Source organism: Musa acuminata, chromosome BXJ2-6, assembly GCF_036884655.1.
Source record: "Musa acuminata AAA Group cultivar baxijiao chromosome BXJ2-6, Cavendish_Baxijiao_AAA, whole genome shotgun sequence".
Lineage (NCBI taxonomy): Eukaryota > Viridiplantae > Streptophyta > Magnoliopsida > Zingiberales > Musaceae > Musa > Musa acuminata.
The window spans coordinates 16895214-16915088 of record NC_088343.1 but is presented as its reverse complement, the minus strand read 5'-3'; the positions used below and the strand labels follow the sequence as shown (position 1 = coordinate 16915088).

Below are 19875 nucleotides of genomic sequence, written 5' to 3'. Positions count from 1 at the left end.
TAACCAATTGTGAATCTTCAAGTCTCTCTGGTAACCCTATCGGATTTGGCTCCGATTTAGAGCAGCCTCGACGTCTCTCGTATGAGACCCACTAAGTGGGTCAATAGCAAGAAGGGTAGTGGGCTACAAATGTTGGGCCGAGAAATCAATAGTGCGCAGACTGCTAGTACTGTTCGAGGGGAGGTTTGGCGGATTCGTAGGGAGGTAGTGAGATACAGGGAGAGAGAGAGAGAGGATGAGCCTGAAGAGCCTGTTGACGGCGGCAGCGCTGCAGGGGGTGGCGGAGGCGCGGGCGAGGATCTTTGGACACATCCTGAACCCGACGGGGAAGCGATCCCCCCACAAGATCCTCCGAAAGAAGCTTATTGGCGACAAGGTCGCTCAGTGGTACCCCTACGACATCAAGAACGACGACCCCCTCGTCATCGCCCGCGAGGAGAAACAGTACGCCCACCTTCTCTCGCTGCTCAATTTGTCTATGTACTCTGTGACTTCCATGATCTTTGATGCGCGCTACCTGTTTGACTTTATGCGTCTGTGAGGAAATGCTTTGGTGACATGGTGTCCGTAGCTGTTTGTTTTCTGTTGCTTCTTATACGTGTTACATATAGTCGTCTGCAAATCGCGTATAAGGCACGTTGAAAAACGTTTATAAGTTGGTGCTTGGCTGACAGAAATGTATCACGGTTCTGTATAGAATGATTGATGAGATATCAACAGACCTGTGCTTTTTCTTAATTTGAGCTTGAGGCTGCAGGGTAAGTCTGTGACCATAATCTCTTTTGGCAACTACAAGCTGGTCATTGTTCTTGGGATTAGATTTTGCGAGGCCTGGGAACTGACGAGTAGCCATTCAAACAGAGTGAAAAGAAAAGATAAAAAATCATGAAAGTTACAATTCTTGTACTGTAATAAGGCAGTCCTTGTTTTTAGTTCCCCCTTGTGTAGTGATGTTCTCCATCTTCATTATTTTATTTCAATGCAACTTGCATGTCTAGAACACATATCACAGTTTCTATTGAACCATCTGAGGTTGCTCCATCATCACTGCATTGAAGTTTTACAACCTTGAGGACCATTTCTCTTCTGCGTTCAAAGGCTGCCACTTGAGATGCCAGACATATGCAGGATCCTGCATTGTTCTTATCAATATTTTGATGTTTGTCTGCTTGTCAGTTGTCAAAATATTCGGATTTGTGCAAACTTTTGAGCCTTTGTCTATTCATCTGCCTGTTTGATGTTTTGGTGAATTTACGTCAATCATCTTTAGTTGATTTCTTTGACATACATTAAAAAATATTTTTAGTCAATTCATAATTCTGAAAGCTCCTTACGAAGTATTAACGCCCGAATATTAATTCTTCAGTAGCATTCTTTTTAGTCAAGCTTAATAAGCTTCTAAATCGTAACCTTGTTTAAGTGTCTTTAATGTGATACTCACCCTTATTGTGTCCTATCCATCCATTTATATTATCCATAATCCTTGCCCCACTGAGGTGGTGATTGCAGCAGGAATGTGGTTTTAATATAAATATTATGGTGGCTACTTTGTTTAAGACACCAACATGCATAAAGACTTGGCGAGCAGTATGAACCTTCAACAGAACTTTAATTTCATGAAATATTATAACATTTTGCTCTTCATAGTTGTTAACGATAACATAAGAATCACAAACATTCTAAATTTCTCCATCCCTTGACAATGTTATATCTCTTTAACATTCATTGATAAAATTCGGGAGTTACTTTAAGTTTATTGTTCAAATACTTGGATCTTTTAGCACTCTGCTGTAAAGCTGTTTATATAATACATGTACATTATTGTTCACTTTTGATTAGGACTGTTTTTGATTTCAAACTCTGAAGCTTGAGCTAAATAAATACGATACAGCATGACACTTCAACTTTATTTCTGACATCACAGACAGGTGGAGTTTGAAGATCACTCATCCATCTCTTTCCCTGATTTTATTCAGATATTTATTCCAGCATGCTGCTTCCAACATCCTTTGAACTTGATTGGGCATATTCATCTCATCTTAGTACACTGATATAACCCTGTTAATTTTTGTTTCTTTTGTGATAATTGGGTCTTGTAACTAGTACCTATTTTCATCCCAAGTAAGCTTAAAGTGATCAAGTGCTTGATCTATCAGGTTAGACAATATATGTTTTGTTAAAATCTTCTGCTTCAGATTCTGCCAAAAAGCATTGTAAAGAACTTTTTTGTATGAGCAGCAAGTAACAAGTCTTTTCAGCTGTGTGCAAATACAGTTACAATTATCAATTTCTTCATTTGAATTGCGTATCTGGGTTGACTTTTATCTTTGCCACTCTTTAACTATGTTAGGCGGTTGGCGAAGTTGGAAATGTTGAAGCGTCGTGGGAAGGGACCTCCAAAGAAGGGCCAAGGAAAACGTGCTACTAAGCGCAATAAATAATTGTGTCATCATTATTTTGTTGTGCTTTCATGCCTGGTTCTTCCTCTTGATAGGACATTATTTTGCATGACAATGTCTTATCTAATCCATGTGTGCTAGACCTTTTCACATTGTAGTTTGATGCAACTAGGAATAAGATGGTCATTGATCCTTACTCTCATGGAGACAGCACTTGGGTCAGTTTGTAATGCACTTTTTTTTCACTGGTTACAGTTTCTGATGCTGGAATTGTTGCTCATTGAATTCTTGTTGAGCCATGACGAGACCAGTTTATATATCCTTCAACTAAAAGACTAAATTGATCCAATCTTCTCTACTCACAAATGTGGGCCACTTGTGGGGCCGAAATATTCCTGACTTGCTGCAATCCATATGAGTCGGACCCCACCAATGAGTGGGTCCATAAGCAAGGTCCCGCATTGGACTGTCACAGCCTCCTCCAATCACAGAGCGGATAGTTAACACGGGTAAATCAATGTGGGCGCGAGGAAAAGCATGTTCGGTGCTTTGATCTTATCATGTCCCTGCGGCGCTCTCAATCAAGCTGTGTGCCGCACGAGCACGCGTCTCGGCCCCACTCGGGTTCACGCGTGCCTGCGCCGAACCCCATCATAATCGCCTCCACCTCCGAAGAATCATCGACTCGAAAGGAAGCCATACCTCTGTCGCACGGCTCGTCGGGCAGACAGCAACAGGCGTTTCGGCACCGGTAATCTCTGCCCCCTTTGGATAGGATCAATTAAAAGGTTGTTCTAATTTGGTCGTGGAAGCCAGTGAAGTAGATAGTTTCGTAGATCTTCAAGATCGAGCTTTGGGTTTCATTTAGCTGTTTAAACTTTGGTTGTTAAAATCGCAACCTAGTTTTTCAAAACAAAAATCGAAATCCCTCGTCTGATCTGGTCACTCAACAGTTATTTGGTAGGCACATATATATTTATTTATATGTGAGATGGTTGCTTTACAATATTTAGCATCGATTTCTTTCTTATTGTCATCTAATTCAACGTTTTCGTGCTCCCTTAAATGGACGGTTCCTAGGTTATAGATGGCATTAGTATTGGAGAAACCAATAGAACAGATTCTTAACCTACTCATAAATGTATGAATCTTGTACTTTGAACATTAGAGTTTGAATTTGTTGTGGTTAGCTGTATGAACCCTTTTTATCCTTGCATCTCCATCTTGTATCCTTTATGGTACTTTGAACTCGAATCTTAAAATTGCTTCTTGGTGATATAATTAAATATCTGCTGTGATTTTTTCCTTTTCAAAGAACTGATATTGCAATATGTTACTGATTCTAACAATCTTTGGTGACGTAGTTGCATATCTGCTGGCATCTTTCCTTAGAAATTGCAAATCACGATCCGGTACTGATTCTAACATGAGGAACATGCAAAGTGTGACTTTAAAAATGGGAGATGATGACTGAATGTAGATATTGCACCAAATATAACAAACTACTGATCAAGAATTTTGTTCATGAACTCAGATATAGTTATTAAAACAAAAGGATCATGAATGCAAGTTTTTCCTGCAATATGACTGTGATGACCCTCAAGTTTCTATGTTTTTTGGGCCTTTGAAGCCTCCTGCAGATGTAAACCTTAAACCTGCAGCAGCGGATATCTATTTCAAGATATGTATCTTGTAAAATAGCTGGTTTCTTTTGGCTTTCATCAATGCTATTTTTTGCTGAAACAACCTCAATTGTTGTTGCATGCAATACGTAATGTTGCCAATTCATCAAGGTATATTCTCGTTATTGTTGTTAGTAAAAGTGAAATCATCTATATCTCCTCAGGTCCATCCATGGGTGAACCTGATTTTGTCAATAAAGACAAGCTAATATTGAGGGGCTTACAGTTTCATGGATTTCATGGCGTGAAACCAGAGGAAAAGAAGCTAGGACAAAAGTTTGTGGTTGATGTAGATGCCTGGTTAGACTTAAGCAATGCTGGTAAATCTGATGATATTTCCGACACTGTCAGCTACACCGATATTTATAGGTAATTGTTCCTTTTTCTTTTCCCCCTTTCATCTTGACAATGAAAGTTTAGCATTGATATTGATGCTAGCTTCTATCAATCGGAATGAGACAGTAATTGTTCCAAATTTATATTTTGTTAATTGAATTTTAGCAATAGTAATAGCTATTTTTTATCAGTTGATATTGCATCTTAGTTGTATCTGCAGTTGCTGTTGGCAAAGTTGTTTGTGTTGATTAATAGTGTGTTTGTGTGTTTGTGTGCTTGTCTCTTTTGGTTGTTGTGTGGAATTAGGGTTTTCTATTCTTTATCGACATTAACTTTTCCTTTTTTCTTTTTGTCCTCCTTGTTTGTTCATGTTAACCAGCTTGTTGCCAGCACAGTCTGAACTGTTGCCCTCCTGCTTATACTCACCCAATTAAGAAACAATGATCAACTTGTCATTTTTCCAAACATGACAATCCTAAACTTGCACGGTATGGGCATACCGCATTTTTCTAGAGGCCTGCCAATCACATCTTGGTAACATGATTTACTAGCATTTGTGTGTACCAGGATGTGCGAGGCCTGCATGCCTTTGCACCATCATCAACTCTAGCTTTGCTCTCATCTATCTAAATTGATTTCAGAACATGGTTTGTTGTGCTGATAGACATGTCAGCATAATGTGAAACAAATCAATGCAAGAAGGTACTGCTACGAGCCATGCTGACCTGTGCTAGAGGTGCTGGCATATAGTAAGGTGTAATTCTTAGCTTGTATGGAGTGGCATGCTGAAGAACAATCCTGGTACATAATGATTGGCACAAAAATTCTAAAGGTTTGATGAACTTGAGAAGAGTTAACAAAAATGAAAATGGTAAGTTTGAAACATGGAGCTGGTTTTATCTACTAAGGTTTGAAAAGCCTTAAAAATATGCTCCCTTTGTATCCTTCACAATGATATAAGTATATGCTCCTACAGGTATCCTGTTACAGTACTTTGTAATGATAATGATAAAAGCTTGTCAATGGCATGTTCCAATTGTTCCTATTCACAATTATTATTAGTGCAGGTTCCTCCAAATTCATTTCCAGGATTTTGGTAATTATAGAAGTAAACAGTTCACAAGGTAACTCCATTTGGTGGAACCACACTTGTATTAAGCATGTAGCACAATCTTACCAAATGTTTCTGGTTCATAGGGCTGACTTCTAGATCAGCAGTTCATCGATTGGATGCATAACAATTATATATATATATATATATATATATATATATATATATATATATATATATAATATGGAACATGCATATATAGTTTGCAGCTTATTTATATGAGTGAGACGGTTCTCTTATTGTCGACTGGAGACTCTGTTCACTAGCAGAAAAGATGACATGTTTCTTTTTACAGTATATTGTTGCTGTCACAGCTTTTCTGATCTCTTTGAAACATCAAGCAATCTTGCCAACTGAATTACAACTGTTAGAAGTTTCTATATATATATATATGTGTGTGTGTGTGTGTGTGTGTGTGTGTGCATGTTCCATATTTTGTCCGTTCTTCCTAAAGTTTGCTGCTTGTTTATATAAGTGTGGTGGTTCTCTTGTTGTCTACTGGAGACTTGGTGTTCACTAGCATACAAGATGACATGTTTCCTTTGACAGTATATTGCTGGTGTCACAGCTTTCTGGTCTTTTTGAAACATCAAGCAATCTTGCCAACTGAATTACAATTGTTAGAAGTTTCTCATCTCTGGTTCTACAAAACTAACACTTCAATTGCATGTGATTTTATCACTACTACTGTAGAATAATAATGTTTTCACCATCTTATAGAGTCCATTAACTACTCGTTCTCATGGGTGTGCAGGTTAGTTAAGGAAGTTGTGGAGGGTCCATCTCGAAATCTTTTGGAGTCTGTAGCTCATGTGATCGCAAATACCACATTTCTCAAATTCCCTCAGATATCTGCTGTCAGAGTGATGGTTGGGAAGCCTCACGTTGCTGTCCATGGCACCATCGACTATTTAGGCATCGAAATACTTAGACACAGAGATCGAGATCATGAAAAGTGTGAGCCTGAATGAGAGTCTTTCGAGAGCCCGTTTTTTTCGGTCAAGTTGAATTCAGCACGAGCTCTTATTTGAGAAATTTTCATGAACATCGAGGTACTTTTTCTGCACACTGATCAAAGATAATTAATATGCAGTCATTCGGTGAAGGTGTTTACCCTCAAATCGGTCGTTCTTGAGTTTTTTTTAAACAGTACATAATGAAGATGAGATTTGAATCCAAAATTTTTGATAAGTGGGTCTGACATACATCTATCATATGAGATTTGAATCCAAAATTTTTGATAAGTGAGTCTTAATCCTTGGTAACTGAATTTGATATATCATTATATAGTTTCTGAGTTCTTAGAAGAGTTTGCCATTTAAATTTCAACTCTGCAGAGGGTCATTTTTGAGTCACATCTCATGTTGTTTCTTTAAGATCTGGAATTTTTTTTTTTTTTTTGCAAGAGTGACATTCTGTACATTGATTCTTCTTAAATCTTTATATTGTATAGATATTTATATAATATAAATGAGGACGAAGGATGAAATATGCCAGCATGGCGATGGCGTGGCTTGTGTCATGCAATGATTTTGCAATATTTAAATTTACTATAGAAAATAAAGTCCTAGTTGACAAATTTATTCAACATATAATATGAGCATCGTATATTTTGGAATTGATTTCCTAATTTATGAGGTTAATTACGTGTTATCCTTTAGATCTTATTAATATTATGATTCTTATATTTAAAAAAAAGTATATTATATTTTTTATAATTTTAAATATAAAATAAATAATCTTATTTATCCTAATATCATCAATAACATGTGACATGACAGGATCCATGTAAGAGTGATGATTAAAAAATTAATTTAATATTTAATATTTTTTATTTTTGACATGTTAAAATTATTTTTTTATAAATAAAATCGTTAAAAATAAAAATATTAAAATTATATTTTTATTCATAATTTTTACATTAACATAATATATGATATCACTTATTATATTTTTTTTCAATACAACTGACGATATTACGATAAATAAGATTATTTATTGTATTAATTAGCCCTAATTCGTGTGTTTCGACCACATGAATAAAACGTGGACTCGAGTCACGGTTACTAATCCTTCTTATTAAAGTAAAAATAATAATAAATTAAAGAAATACTCCGTCCCGAACAAGGTATAATAAAAGCTCATCTACACGCAATGTTTTTCGTACTCGGTTCGATCGTACTCGCTTCGCTTCCTTGCTGGTGAGTGCAGAAAAGCAAGTTGGTGGTCGCGGGACCCGCACTTTCCGTGGTACCAAAATACGTGTCCCGAGTTGAGGTTTATTCTTTTTAGGCCTTGTGGGGATACGGTCACCGTCAGCGAAGCGGTCACCAATCTTCCAGGACAGGGGAGCGGAATGCTTGGTACTTGAAGTTGCGTCTCCAGAAGGCACCGTGTTGACCTCTCTGGGTTTGGGTTTGGAAGACGTCTTCTTTGCCGGCCGAAGACGGGAGGGAGGAAGGTGCTGCTTCTTCCATTCTTTGTCCTCCCACAGTCAAACAAAGACGCGATCGAGAGATATAGAGAGAGAGAGATTGGTACTAGTAGGAGGAGGAGTTTTACGGGGAATCGACAGCTTTATTGTGTTCTTGAAGGTTTTTTAAGCGATCGATCGTTATAGTTTCAGATCTCAAAATCCGACCTTTCGTTGTATATCGAGGAGGCTCTTCCGAGCGTGTCTGCTGGGATGAACAACGTCAACGGTTCCGTGGTCGGTTCCAGCTCCGGATCTGGGGATGGATCAGCTCCCAGGAGGAACTCCAAGCGGCCTAAGTGTAATCCCTTGTCAAGATCGTTTCTTTTCTTTTGTTGTTCTTGGATTCTTCTTGTTTGTTGCGGAAGTTTGATTCTTTTTGGTGCGATGAGGTTTTCCTGGGCTGTTTGCTGTTCATGCGCCTTTAAATATCATTTTTGCCTCTTTCTTGGAATCCATGCTTTCGTTTCTTCATCAGTTGGGTTTTGAGTTGTCAAGATTTCATTTGATTCCTAATTGGTCTGCTGCTTGCGTCGAAAGATCTGTTTGGCCTTTCTAAGAGAGGTATCGGTTTTGTTCATACCTCAATTTCATCTGCCTCCACGGAGCAATGTATTTGCTGAACTGAATGCTGAAATTGTCTCTTATAAGTACGGACATGTCAAAAGCTAATTCTCGCTCGATTGTGTCCTCAGATTCAAGGTTTACGCAGCAGGAGCTCCCAGCATGCAAACCTATTCTTACTCCAAAATGGGTAAGACTCAGCAGCTTTTTCCTTCCCGTATTCTTGAAACTCACATCAGAAATCTAGCATATGTACCTTACCATGGTTGCACCATCTTGTGTAGGTGATATCTGTATTCACTCTCATCGGTGTCGTATTTGTTCCGATTGGCGTTGCATCACTAATGGCCTCCAATGATGTATAGTAAACTCTAATTTGCTTCTAAATATCAGGATGGGAATTCCATGGTCTTCTTGTTATGTTGGTTGCCTTTTGTTTCTGAGCATGCATCTTCCTTTGACAGGTTGTCGAGATTGTGGACCGATATGATAATGTCTGCGTGCCTCTGAACATGACTAATGACAAGGTTGCGTATATTCAGAATAATGAAACAGACAAATCCTGCACAAGAACGCTTGAGGTAGTGTGTCCCGTCCTTTATCGAGTTCTTCCTCCGAAAGGTGAAAACAGGAAGAGGACAGAACAGCTTATTGTTCTGACTTGAACCATCAGAGGAGAATTAATCTTAAGGTTATGACATGCAACTTTGTTCTGTTGTAGGTGCCCAAACACATGAGTCAGCCTATTTACGTGTACTATCAACTTGATAACTTCTACCAGAACCATAGGAGGTATGCACCAAGCCACCTTTTAAAGATAAAAAATCTTGTGTTTCTTTCTGTGGATTAACTAGTTAGAATGGTACATTGTCATTGTATGTTGATTGCTCTTTATTGCATATTCAATATCTCATGACAATTTTTATGAACTTTAACTTCCTATATTAATAAGAATGCAGGTACGTGAAGAGCCGAAATGATGCACAATTGAGAAAGAAGAGTCAGGAAAATGAAACAAGTGGCTGTGATCCAGAAAAAAGGACAAAAGATGGTGCTCCAATTGTTCCATGTGGTCTCATAGCATGGAGTTTGTTCAATGACACATATATCTTTGCCATTGGAAACAAAAATTTGACCGTGAACAAGAAGGGGATTTCTTGGAAGAGTGACAGGGATCACAAGTTTGGAAAGGATGTCCTTCCAAAGAACTTCCAAAGTGGCCCTCTTATAGGTGGTGGAACACTTGACGCTACAAAACCTGTGAGACTTCTCTTTGTGTTTTTTTTGCATAAGTTCAGTTTCTTATCTCTTGGCATAATATGAGCAAATAGTGATAGCTATAACAGTGCCATGGTAATGTGATTAGTTTGATTTAGTTCAAGTACCTGAATTTGTTCATTCTCTCTATATTAGACCAATTTGACCTTTTTCTTCCATGACTTGGAGGGTGAATAATAAGAATGTTTCACTTATTCAGTAATTTTCTTTTGTTCCTCAGAAATTCATTCACCCCAATGTTTTTCCTCCACCAAGAGAAACAGCTTCTAATTGTTTGCTCTGATTCTTGCTTCTACTCTCGATCTGTTAAGTGAAATTATAGTGTCAGATTTCCCTAATAGATAGGTTTTTCTATATAGTTGCCTCTGCAAACATAGATATCTTGAGAAATTCGTGTAACTGAGTGCTATATTGATATGCTCTGCTTTTCATGTGAACAGTTAAGTGAGCAGGAAGACCTCATTGTCTGGATGCGCACTGCTGCTCTTCCAACATTTAGGAAATTGTATGGGAAGATTGAGCAGGATCTGAATGCGGGTGATGTCATTACTGTTACATTAGAGAACAATTACAACACATACAGTTTCAGTGGCAAGAAGAAATTGGTGCTTTCCACATCAAGTTGGCTTGGTGGAAAAAATGACTTTCTTGGCATTGCTTATCTGGCTGTTGGAGGGTTATGCTTCTTTTTAGCTGTGGCCTTCACTATCGTGTATTTGGTAAAACCTAGGTAAGTACTTCTACTGTATTTATCTACTGAGCAAAACTGATAATGCCATGACTGGATCAAGGAGGTTGAAGTGGACTTATTTCAGTGCTGGAAACTAGGAAGCTAGTTAAAGCGAAATTTATCTGTCACTCTCTGTCTATGTGCAGTTTAGTTGTGTAACCCAACCTTGATGGTTTTGTCTATGCGTTTGCTTTATCTTTAGGATAGTAAATATCTCCTGAGTAAATTACTGACATGGTTATATGATAAAGGAAACTGAAAATTTACAATGTGTACTGATTTTGTTTCTTCAAGTGATATGGTACTACAGTTCTTGAGTCATACCCTCTACATTGTCAATTTTATCATTTGAGATACATCTTTTGAGCCTTCTTCAATTTAATTTATCAATGACAGTAATTGGTAGATTATAATAACAGGAACTAGAGTAATCTAATACACTGTCTAGTGGGAGACATACAATGGGAGATAACTAGCTCATTTAGAAATCCATCTTACACTTCATTCCGCCTTTGTTAAGTGTGGTTGAAACCAGTGATTTGAATATCGTACCGTACCGTTCGGTACGGGCAGTACGTACTAATCTGTCAACTGACCGACTCACAAACCGTCCGCTATCGGGCGGTATCAGGTATTTGGCTTGGGATCTAATGTACAAGAGGAGGAGCACAACAGCGAGGAAGACAAGGCTGCGACGCTGGGTCTAGCATCTCGGAGAAGGGAGTTGGACTCGGTGGGTGACACAAAGAAGGGCTCCATCGGGCGGAACACAGCAGGGGGCGGGTCCTCGTCGTACCTCCTCATGTGTGTAGAGGGAGTGGAACTTCTCGTAGAGGAAGCAGTCGTCGTTGGATGGGGTGGTCGAGGGATCGTGGCCGCTGTGGTCGGGGAGGTTGCAGTTGACGATGAAGGAAGGGGTCCTAGGATACTTGCACGCCGACAACAGCCAATTGGTGGCCGTCGGTTTTGGGGAATTCAGTGTGTGTAGATGAGACAGGTTTGGTAAAGGCGATGATCGTTCTTCCTCATTGCTCTTGGATTTTGGATGTTGGGGTTTGGTAAAGGCTTGCATGACTTTATCAGGGGAGGCGGCCGATAGTAATACCGCTCGATACGCCATGGCGTACCACTCGGTACACCTTGGCATATTGCTCGGTACACTGCATCATACCGTACCGAGCAAACACCGGTACGGTGGAAGATTAAAAACCTATACAAGCTAAAATAGGTTGACCATCTTAAAGTAAGTTATGGAGGGCGGGTGCATAGCTACTTTTAGTTTTTCCTTTAGTTATCATTTTCTGCTTATTGGTATCATAGATTTATACCATCTGTGGTTGGGGAAAAGCTGATTGTTACTGTCAAATTGATGTTCACTTATGTCCTCTTAGAAATAATGAAATGTTGGAAAGTCTATGCCTACCAAACCTCTTATAAACTGTAGATATATGTTTTCCTGTTGACTTATCTTCCTTGCAAAAGATACTTGCAAATCGATCAGAGTGGCTAAATCTATTTGGAAGATGGGATTAGTTGTATCCAGTAATCTAACAAATAAAGCTCCTCTATGATGACAAATTTAGTTTTAGTTGTTCTTATTTATAAGCAATTTTTCAAATTTTTTGGTAAGGTAATATTAAAATGTTGAAATAGCTTAATATGCTTTAATTTTGTTTAACATATATGGTAACTACCATTATGCAAATAATAATTCATCCTAGGTGTTTTTAGAGCTTCCACCATGTTGCTATGTTTCTTCTGTTCGTGTGATGGCTTGACACTTTTGCTAAGTGTCATTGTTTGCAGAATATGAATATACTTATGAGATATCATAGACTTTCTGTATTTATAGTGAAAAGAATGTGGAGTATTCAGTTTATCTTTAATGACAATGCAAAAAATATGGACTTTTCTAACCGAAGGATGCACTTATTGGGCCTGTTAAAGATAGTGTTTTGCACTTTTAGATTGGTGAACTGCAACATCATGTTCTATTGGTAGCAATCCATGTTCTTTTGGTCGACTTCAGTTCCTTCAAATTTATTTCATGCCAAAACATTTCATGTGTTTGTTTGTACTGTTATGAAACTAGAGCATGCAGCATAATTTATTTAGTCGGACTGCATAGGAATGAACCAGATTGGTTTTTTTATGGTTTGGCAGAATCAATACTAGTCTAGACAACTTAGTCCACATTGGCATGTTGAGCCAGCATTAGTGCCTGGGAAGGCTTTAAAAGTTGTCTTCCGGTTGTTGAGTGGAAATTAATGTATGTGCTACTAGCAACAAATGAAAAGTAAAAAGTGAAAAGAAGAGTAGGTGATATCTGGTCTGGTTAAGTACTTAGTCCACATTGGCATGTTGAGCCAGCATTAGTGCCTGGGAAGGCTTTAAAAGTTGTCTTCCAGTTGTTGAGTGGAAATTAATGTATGTGCTACTAGCAACAAATGAAAAGTAAAAAGGAAAAAGAAGAGTAGGTGATATCTGGTCTGGTTAAGTACATCCTCCTTCGTTGGAAAATACTAAGCATGCCCTAATATGTTTTATTCTATATCTGGTTTTTACATTACATGGATGTACTGTAGTTTTGAGACCATTTTTTTATTCTTCAGGCATATTTTCACCCTTTTCTTAAACATGTATTTTTTTTCTTGGCCATGTGCATAAGTTTTCAGTTTCTATATCTTCATTGTGTTTTCCAGTTTTATCTGTCATACCTATATCTTAGTTGCTTGTGTCAGTAATTCAAAGATCAATTTAGAAGAGGCTAGCATCGCAGCACCATCCATATCCATGATAAAACCTTAACTAGTTACACTTGAGTTGTATGATATTGTGTCAGATGCATGCTGGATGTATGAAACCTACAAATGATCTGAAATGTGCATGTTCTTTGTGATCGATAAAATATCTTAGCTGGTATGTGGGTGTAGATCCAGCTGCTACTCATAAATGCTTTACTCAGGGAACAGAACAATAATCTTGATTCTAATATCCTTCATGTGTTCATGTCTTGTTATCTACATATGATACCCTCTTATACATATCATTCTTGTTACTAATACAAAACGGTAAACCCTACCTTAGTTCTTAGTAGCGTTAACCACTTTGTGTATCCATTGCAGGAAGCTTGGTGATCCTTCATACTTGTCATGGAATAGAAATCCTGCCGGCCACTAAGCTTTCAGGGCTTGTCAAATTATATGACATCCTGCATCTTTTGTCTCCGTGTTTAAGTCACATGTCATCAACTGTCAGGAGCAAGATTTTGTGCGGAAATCATAAGTGACTCAATGCATGTATCATTAACTAAAGTAACTATTCCATTCTTTTAGTTCTGTGATCATCATTCTGTATGTTGGCACGCTGGTACTGCCAACCCTTCCATTGTGTGGGTTGTGTGAAAACTATGTCTTGGGTGTAACAACAACATTATCTCTTTCTTATTTTTTCGTTATATCAGCAAAATTCCTTCATATTTAGTGATGATGATACTTTGATAAGAGGCTGACAGTTGACCTATATATATATATATATATATATATATATATATATATATATATATATATATATATATATATATATAATGTGCATGGGGTGATTTTTTTGAAATTTTTTTTCTTGTTGGGTATTTCTCATATGGTATCTCTTTTTTTATTTTTCCCAACTAGTCATTTCTTATTTCTAATGTTTCAAAAATATCTCTTCAAAAGTTGTCATGGATTTTTGCCCATTTCTTATGATATGTTTTTTCATCCATTTTATGAGTCACCCTACATATGGTGGATCGATCCAACTGTTTATTAATGTTTTGTAGGTTTTTATTTATAGAAATATTGTTAGACTAATTAAAAAAATACAGTAAAGGTGGTTGAAAAACATTGTATAATTCAATAGGAACTATATATTAATGTCAGAATATACACATTAAATCTTGACACAGGTTGTGGATTAAATTTAATTTGTTTTACCAGAGTAAAGGATAAGGGTAGTTCAATAATATTGTAAATATCATATTTTTGATCGAAGACAGTCAATCATATATTATGTTTTAGCATAGAAAAAAGTAAACCATAGTATATAGAGTATTTACACTCTTACAATGTCAACCATAGTAAAACAAAGTGATATGTCATGTGTAAAAATAATCTAAGACTAGTTTCTAAAAATTAAAACATCACTGTGTTTTTATAAAGTCTTTACATTGTTTTCATTCGTATTTAGAAAACGAATAATATAAAAATATTGTGAAGCCTTTATTTCTATCATTCTTTCTTTCTTTCCGATACATATATCATATGCACAATTGAATTGCACTAAGACATCATTTGCATCATTCATTCCAAAAAAAGGTGATTAAAAGATTTCGTTACAATATTTTTATAAAGTCTTCACAGTGTTTTTATTCGATATTTAGAAAATACTATTAAAGATAACATAAAAATATTGTAAAGTCTTTAATTTTATCATTCTTTTATTCGTTGCAGCACATACCAATTGTATTAGGACATCATTTGAATAATTAATTCTAAAAAAATGATTAAAAGATATCGTTATAATATTTTTATCAAGTCTTTACAGTGTTTTCATTCATTCGTGTTCAAAAAATATTATAACATGAACATAAAAACACTATAAAGACTTCTTTTCGGTAATTCTTTCATTTCTTATGCCACATATCATCTAAATAATTATAATATAACATTAGGACTTCGTACGAGTTATCGTTGTAGCATTTTTATTGGTAATTAAAAAAATATTATAAAATTAGTTAACAATAAAACACTATAAATCGGCTCGTAAAATAGGTTGAGTATTCGTTAAAAAAATATGATGTTTATAGTATTTTTTAACTATCTTTACAGTGTTCATGTGACATCGATAAAAATATATTATTAGAAATTGGATCAGTATACTTCAGTTTAAATTTAACCCACAACATGTTAAGATTTAATGTGAATATTTTTAAGTAAAATGACATCAATATATAGTTCCTTAAGAAGAATTATACAGTGTTTTTGAACAAGACTTGTAATATTTTTTAACTAGTCTTGTAGTATTCTTTTTTTTATATAAAAATGCACAATATATTATAAATAGTTTGACTGTTCCACCCTATGCACCACTCCATAGGGTGGCTTATAAAATGAGTGAAAAAACACATGATAATTTTGGAGGGGTATTTTTGAGACATTAGAAATATAGGGTGACTAGTAGGAAAAATGAAAGAAGATACAATCTAAGATATATATATATATATATATATATATATATATATATATATATATTTATAATTTGTTATATGTTTTCTATCATTATATAAATGATCACCCAATTATGTCATTGTTTCTCCACTTCACCACTGATTTAGCAAAAAGAAAAAGAGAGAACACTTATTAAACTTAATGATGTGCATTCAAGTAAAATCATTTGGAACTTTTTGTGAATAGAAGATATTTTTTTATATAATTTTCTTATATTGATTACAGAATCTTTTTCCGACAAAGACGGGACAAACAATTGTTCGGCATCAAACTCGTGGGTGGACATGAGCATGTGATTGGGTCCCATCATCTCCCTGAGGCGGAAGGCTGTCTCGTGCGTCGGCTGAGACAGGGGAGCGTCGAGCCGAAACTGCCACAGATCTGCTGTGGGTCCCGAATCAGATGGGTTGAATCTTTGCGGTTCATTTGGTCGACCTATCCATCGCTACCGTCGAAAGGGACGGTGGTGGTATGATGAGCTCGAAGCGCACCGTAACTAAAACAGCATCAAATACGGTGACCACTAAAGGGCTCATTTAGCGCGCGCAACCCGACCCGTTCCGCCTCCCATCTCCCGAATCGATCCGCGGTCTCCGGTTCTCTCGCTCCGTCTGCGTCGCCTGCGATTCTGCCTCCGCGGTAAGGTTGTTCGCTGGTCGCAAATTTCCCTTGCGCAGTTCATGGGTTTCCTTGCTGGATCGTCGATCGCTTCTTGGGGTTTTTTTTTTTCGTTGCTCTTTCGGTTTCAATCGGTGCTGCTTGTAATCTGCCTGGAACGCTCGTTCGTTAGATTACCGTATGCGTATTGGTTGAGCAACACGCGTTGTTGTAAGTATGATCGACGGAAGGTAGACGTAATATTAGGTATCTAATCACCAAAAACCTTCGCGTTTTGGGATCTAATTTTGGGAGCAGTTGGTGGAGAGTTATAAAAGACTGGAATCTTTCTTTTCTTTTTCGATCAGTACGTTTTTTGAACAATTCAAAGTTTATTTTGGTGGAGTTGATCGTCCGTTTAGGTAATTGAAATTTGTTTATGTAGCTAGATGTGATTATCTTTATTGACCTTATCATCGCAAGAGATTTGTAGCAAGTTCTTTGTTGTGCAATATATCAATGGTTTCAAGGATACTGATTTCAGAAGGTGAATGCTGAAAGAGTACTGTTTAGGTCGAACAATCATTTCGTTTGTATGCACTCCGTTATTCTTAAGCATACTGTCTCCATGTCAACCATCACAAAGCTCAAAGCTTTTTTGGCCAAATATCTCATGAGTTGATGTTTCCAGTATCCTGGCTGTCAGTCACCATGCTGGTGAGGTTTTGTAACCATGACATACGTACACCATTTTGATAAAATTAGGAAATGTGATGACTGCATTCGACATAGTGGTGCAGTATCGTTGCCCATAGAAGCTCCTGCATGTCCTGGTGGGTTCACAAAAATATGGGGCAGCACATTAAACCTTACTGTAAAGCTATAATTTTAAATATTGATTGGGCCCATTAATACATAGCCATATGACATGCTAAAACCACAGGCCAAGTGAACACTTGAATGCCCACATTTCTCATATCCAGTTTTTCTATGCTTAGTCTTTCTAAACTAATAATACAAGACATTGATAAAGCTAGAATTTTTTATGCATCTTTCTTTGTTAATAAGGTGAAATATTCAGTTTTGACTAATTTACCAAAAACGAATGACAACAATACTGCTATTTATTTGCAATTTGATGTGATGCTATGGAAAATTAATCTTCCATTTTTATTTTTTGTGAAATTGCAGAGTACTAGGTATTGATGTCAAGGGTGATCAAGAAGTTCTTTTTTACATCCATGATCATGTGGATAGCTCCAGTGGCTATATTATATGGATTTAACAATCATATATTTCCTGGTATATACTTGTACCGTTAGCATTCAACACTATGAAGGCTCACCAACAATTTAGAGAGGCATAGACTTGATGTTGGAAATGATGTTTCACTTGTATTTTTAAGCTTGTCTTCAAGTTTCACTTTCCTAATTGTGAAATTATAACTGTCTACCCATTTTCTCTTGATTATCGTTCTTATGAAATTTTATTCCCTGCCAAGGTTCCCTGAGTTGCATATTTTAACTAGTGCACATCATTTCATTGCTTGCCATCTATTTTGTAGTCATGCCAACTTAAACATTGAAGGAATGAATGACTCAAGTTTTGTTCTTTCTATTACAAACTAGATTCACATTATGCTGGATTAGCTTTCTGCATTGCATGTTAGTTACTTTTCTGCATAGCAATATACAAGGAAGCTTTAAATAACTCACCCAGGTGCAGCTCTGGAAGGGAAGTGTAAGCTTGAATTAATTTTATTTCATTGAATATCGTGTTAACTGCAACATGCCTCTAAAATGTGGCACTGGCACTTCAAATCATTTCTATATCTGGGGTGATACTCTGATAACTACAAGTGTCTCTAATGCATTGATTAACTAAGAAATCTCAATTCTTTTTCCAGCCACAAATTCTTGGTAGGTTCAAAAAATAAATATCATCTAATAATGGATCAAGTCTTTTCAAAAAAGAAAAAGTCATCTGAAAGCTTGCTGGATGGACTCGATGGATGATGGAAACCAAGATTCTTGTTTGAAGCCAAATGTTTCTTGAAGAGAATTACTACTTAATCAGTAGATAGCTATAATTAAAGCCTTCATTTAAGTAAAGAGACCTTGGGTTAACTTTTCATGGTGTCTTTTATCACTATGTTCTTGGATTTTTGGATCTTGGCTTTCCAATTAATAATACCTAATAGCATAGTACAATTTGATTGCAAGGTAAATGAAGGCAATAACATTTGTTCTATCAGGTCGTTATGTTTTACTTCAAATTTCATAAAGCATGTGAATCAGATCTGTTCTTCACTAGGTTTGATGCAATGCCATGAGTTGTTGTCTCCAGTAGTTTGTGGAAACTGAAAAAGCATATCACTTTTACTAGTGACTTCTTTTTGTTTTAGTTGTGACATTTCATTTAATTTTTCATGGTGTTAATTCTTTTTCTCTTTTACTGTCTCTTTTGTCCAAACTTTTAATTGCAGATCTGATAGAGTTTTCCTGATAAGAAAGAAAAAGGATATTGTTTTTTTTCCTTGTCTCATTCTTTTTTTTAATACCTGTTTCTTTTGGTCAACAAACCTCTTAATTGCCATACCAAGTTGAGATGATTGTTCTTTTAATGAACAGGTACAGGCCAGCTTTCATCTTCAAGCCAAACACTTGTAAGTGGATTTCTTGCTGTTATTTCGGTGAATCTGGTGATTGTGCTATACATTATCATGGCCATGAAGGAGACGGGTAGCAGTGAACACCAACCAGATGCTGCCTTTCTAGCAGAGGCCAATGCTAGCATTAAGCAACCATCAAACGTGACAACCAACGATGATACCCAGGCTCGGGAAAAAGTGGAATAAGCATTCATGTTTGTTTTGGATGCTTCTGTAACCATTTATGTTGTCAAGTTTGTGTAAGATGACGAAGCAGCACTTGGAGTTGTTTTTCTTTTACCTTCCATTGGATCATTGTAATATAAATGATGCTGAGTTGTGTTTTGAACGAACAAGAAAAAGACTCCATATTTGTGATGGTTCTTATGCAACCCAACAAGAAGTTTAATGCAAAGATGTGGCAGCTGTTTGATCCATGGAAGAACAAACGACACAACAGCGTGCTCGACATCATTATCATATCTTGTTCAGTATTATTGCCAAGTAATAAATCAATGTTGTGGTCATTTGTACGAAACATTTCTTTTGCTGACTGGAAGGACATAAATCTCTTATCATGTCTCTTAACGATCTAAAGAAGCCAATAGTGTTGTTTGGCATCTAATCCTCTGCGCTCTGTGCTTTCACAAAGGAAAGGTTTTATGTGATCTTTGTTCTTTTTCTCACCATGTGGCTGTCTCAGACTTATGCCCCATGTCTCATGTTCATGGTGTCATTATGTAGAACTGTGGAGAGGGTAATGTGTGGACCGGCCAGCTTCGCTAATTAAA

At 36.8% G+C, this 19875-nt stretch overlaps 4 protein-coding genes across 6 annotated transcripts; all 4 read left to right on the top strand.

The window, feature by feature from the left end:
* The first annotated feature begins 144 nt into the window (after nt 1-144).
* LOC135615128 (small ribosomal subunit protein mS33-like) lies at nt 145-2679 on the top strand. Its single transcript, XM_065113235.1, has 2 exons — nt 145-444; nt 2351-2679. The coding sequence occupies exons 1-2, from the start codon at nt 236-238 to the stop codon at nt 2439-2441; spliced, it is 300 nt and encodes a 99-aa protein (XP_064969307.1). The 5' UTR covers nt 145-235; the 3' UTR covers nt 2442-2679.
* Nucleotides 2680-2986: 307 nt separating this feature from the next.
* On the top strand, nt 2987-6649 carry LOC135584605 (dihydroneopterin aldolase 2-like). The gene is made up of 3 exons (XM_065113234.1): nt 2987-3150; nt 4246-4450; nt 6283-6649. The coding sequence occupies exons 2-3, from the start codon at nt 4254-4256 to the stop codon at nt 6497-6499; spliced, it is 414 nt and encodes a 137-aa protein (XP_064969306.1). The 5' UTR covers nt 2987-3150; nt 4246-4253; the 3' UTR covers nt 6500-6649.
* A 1208-nt stretch (nt 6650-7857) lies between these two features.
* On the top strand, nt 7858-14049 carry LOC135615127 (ALA-interacting subunit 1-like). 2 transcript variants are annotated; one of them, XM_065113233.1, is made up of 9 exons: nt 7858-7989; nt 8149-8302; nt 8697-8755; nt 8850-8924; nt 9030-9146; nt 9287-9357; nt 9525-9825; nt 10284-10573; nt 13699-14049. In XM_065113233.1, exons 2-9 carry the CDS (start codon nt 8215-8217, stop codon nt 13751-13753), a joined length of 1056 nt encoding a protein of 351 aa, XP_064969305.1. In that variant the 5' UTR covers nt 7858-7989; nt 8149-8214; the 3' UTR covers nt 13754-14049. The 2 variants fall into 2 exon arrangements, with proteins under 2 accessions (XP_064969305.1, XP_064969304.1); XM_065113232.1 differs by having other exon boundaries at nt 7870-8065.
* Nucleotides 14050-16111: 2062 nt separating this feature from the next.
* LOC135615126 (uncharacterized) lies at nt 16112-19566 on the top strand. 2 transcript variants are annotated; one of them, XM_065113231.1, is made up of 3 exons: nt 16112-16481; nt 17626-17736; nt 19065-19566. In XM_065113231.1, the coding sequence occupies exons 2-3, from the start codon at nt 17640-17642 to the stop codon at nt 19289-19291; spliced, it is 324 nt and encodes a 107-aa protein (XP_064969303.1). In that variant the 5' UTR covers nt 16112-16481; nt 17626-17639; the 3' UTR covers nt 19292-19566. The 2 variants fall into 2 exon arrangements, with proteins under 2 accessions (XP_064969303.1, XP_064969302.1); XM_065113230.1 differs by having other exon boundaries at nt 16120-16476.
* Nucleotides 19567-19875: the final 309 nt, after the last annotated feature.

Bases quoted from the DNA above. Each gene is read 5' to 3' on its own strand.
- LOC135615128 (XM_065113235.1), top strand. From the start codon at position 236: ATGAGCCTGAAGAGCCTGTTGACGGCGGCAGCGCTGCAGGGGGTGGCG. The intron at 445-2,350 runs GTACGCCCACCT...TAACTATGTTAG, and splicing joins ATCGCCCGCGAGGAGAAACA to GCGGTTGGCGAAGTTGGAAA.
- LOC135615127 (XM_065113233.1), top strand. From the start codon at position 8,215: ATGAACAACGTCAACGGTTCCGTGGTCGGTTCCAGCTCCGGATCTGGG. The intron at 8,303-8,696 runs GTAATCCCTTGT...TTGTGTCCTCAG, and splicing joins GAACTCCAAGCGGCCTAAGT to ATTCAAGGTTTACGCAGCAG. The intron at 9,358-9,524 runs GTATGCACCAAG...ATAAGAATGCAG, and splicing joins TTCTACCAGAACCATAGGAG to GTACGTGAAGAGCCGAAATG.
- LOC135615126 (XM_065113231.1), top strand. From the start codon at position 17,640: ATGTCAAGGGTGATCAAGAAGTTCTTTTTTACATCCATGATCATGTGG. The intron at 17,737-19,064 runs GTATATACTTGT...TTTAATGAACAG, and splicing joins TAACAATCATATATTTCCTG to GTACAGGCCAGCTTTCATCT.
- LOC135584605 (XM_065113234.1), top strand. From the start codon at position 4,254: ATGGGTGAACCTGATTTTGTCAATAAAGACAAGCTAATATTGAGGGGC. The intron at 4,451-6,282 runs GTAATTGTTCCT...ATGGGTGTGCAG, and splicing joins AGCTACACCGATATTTATAG to GTTAGTTAAGGAAGTTGTGG.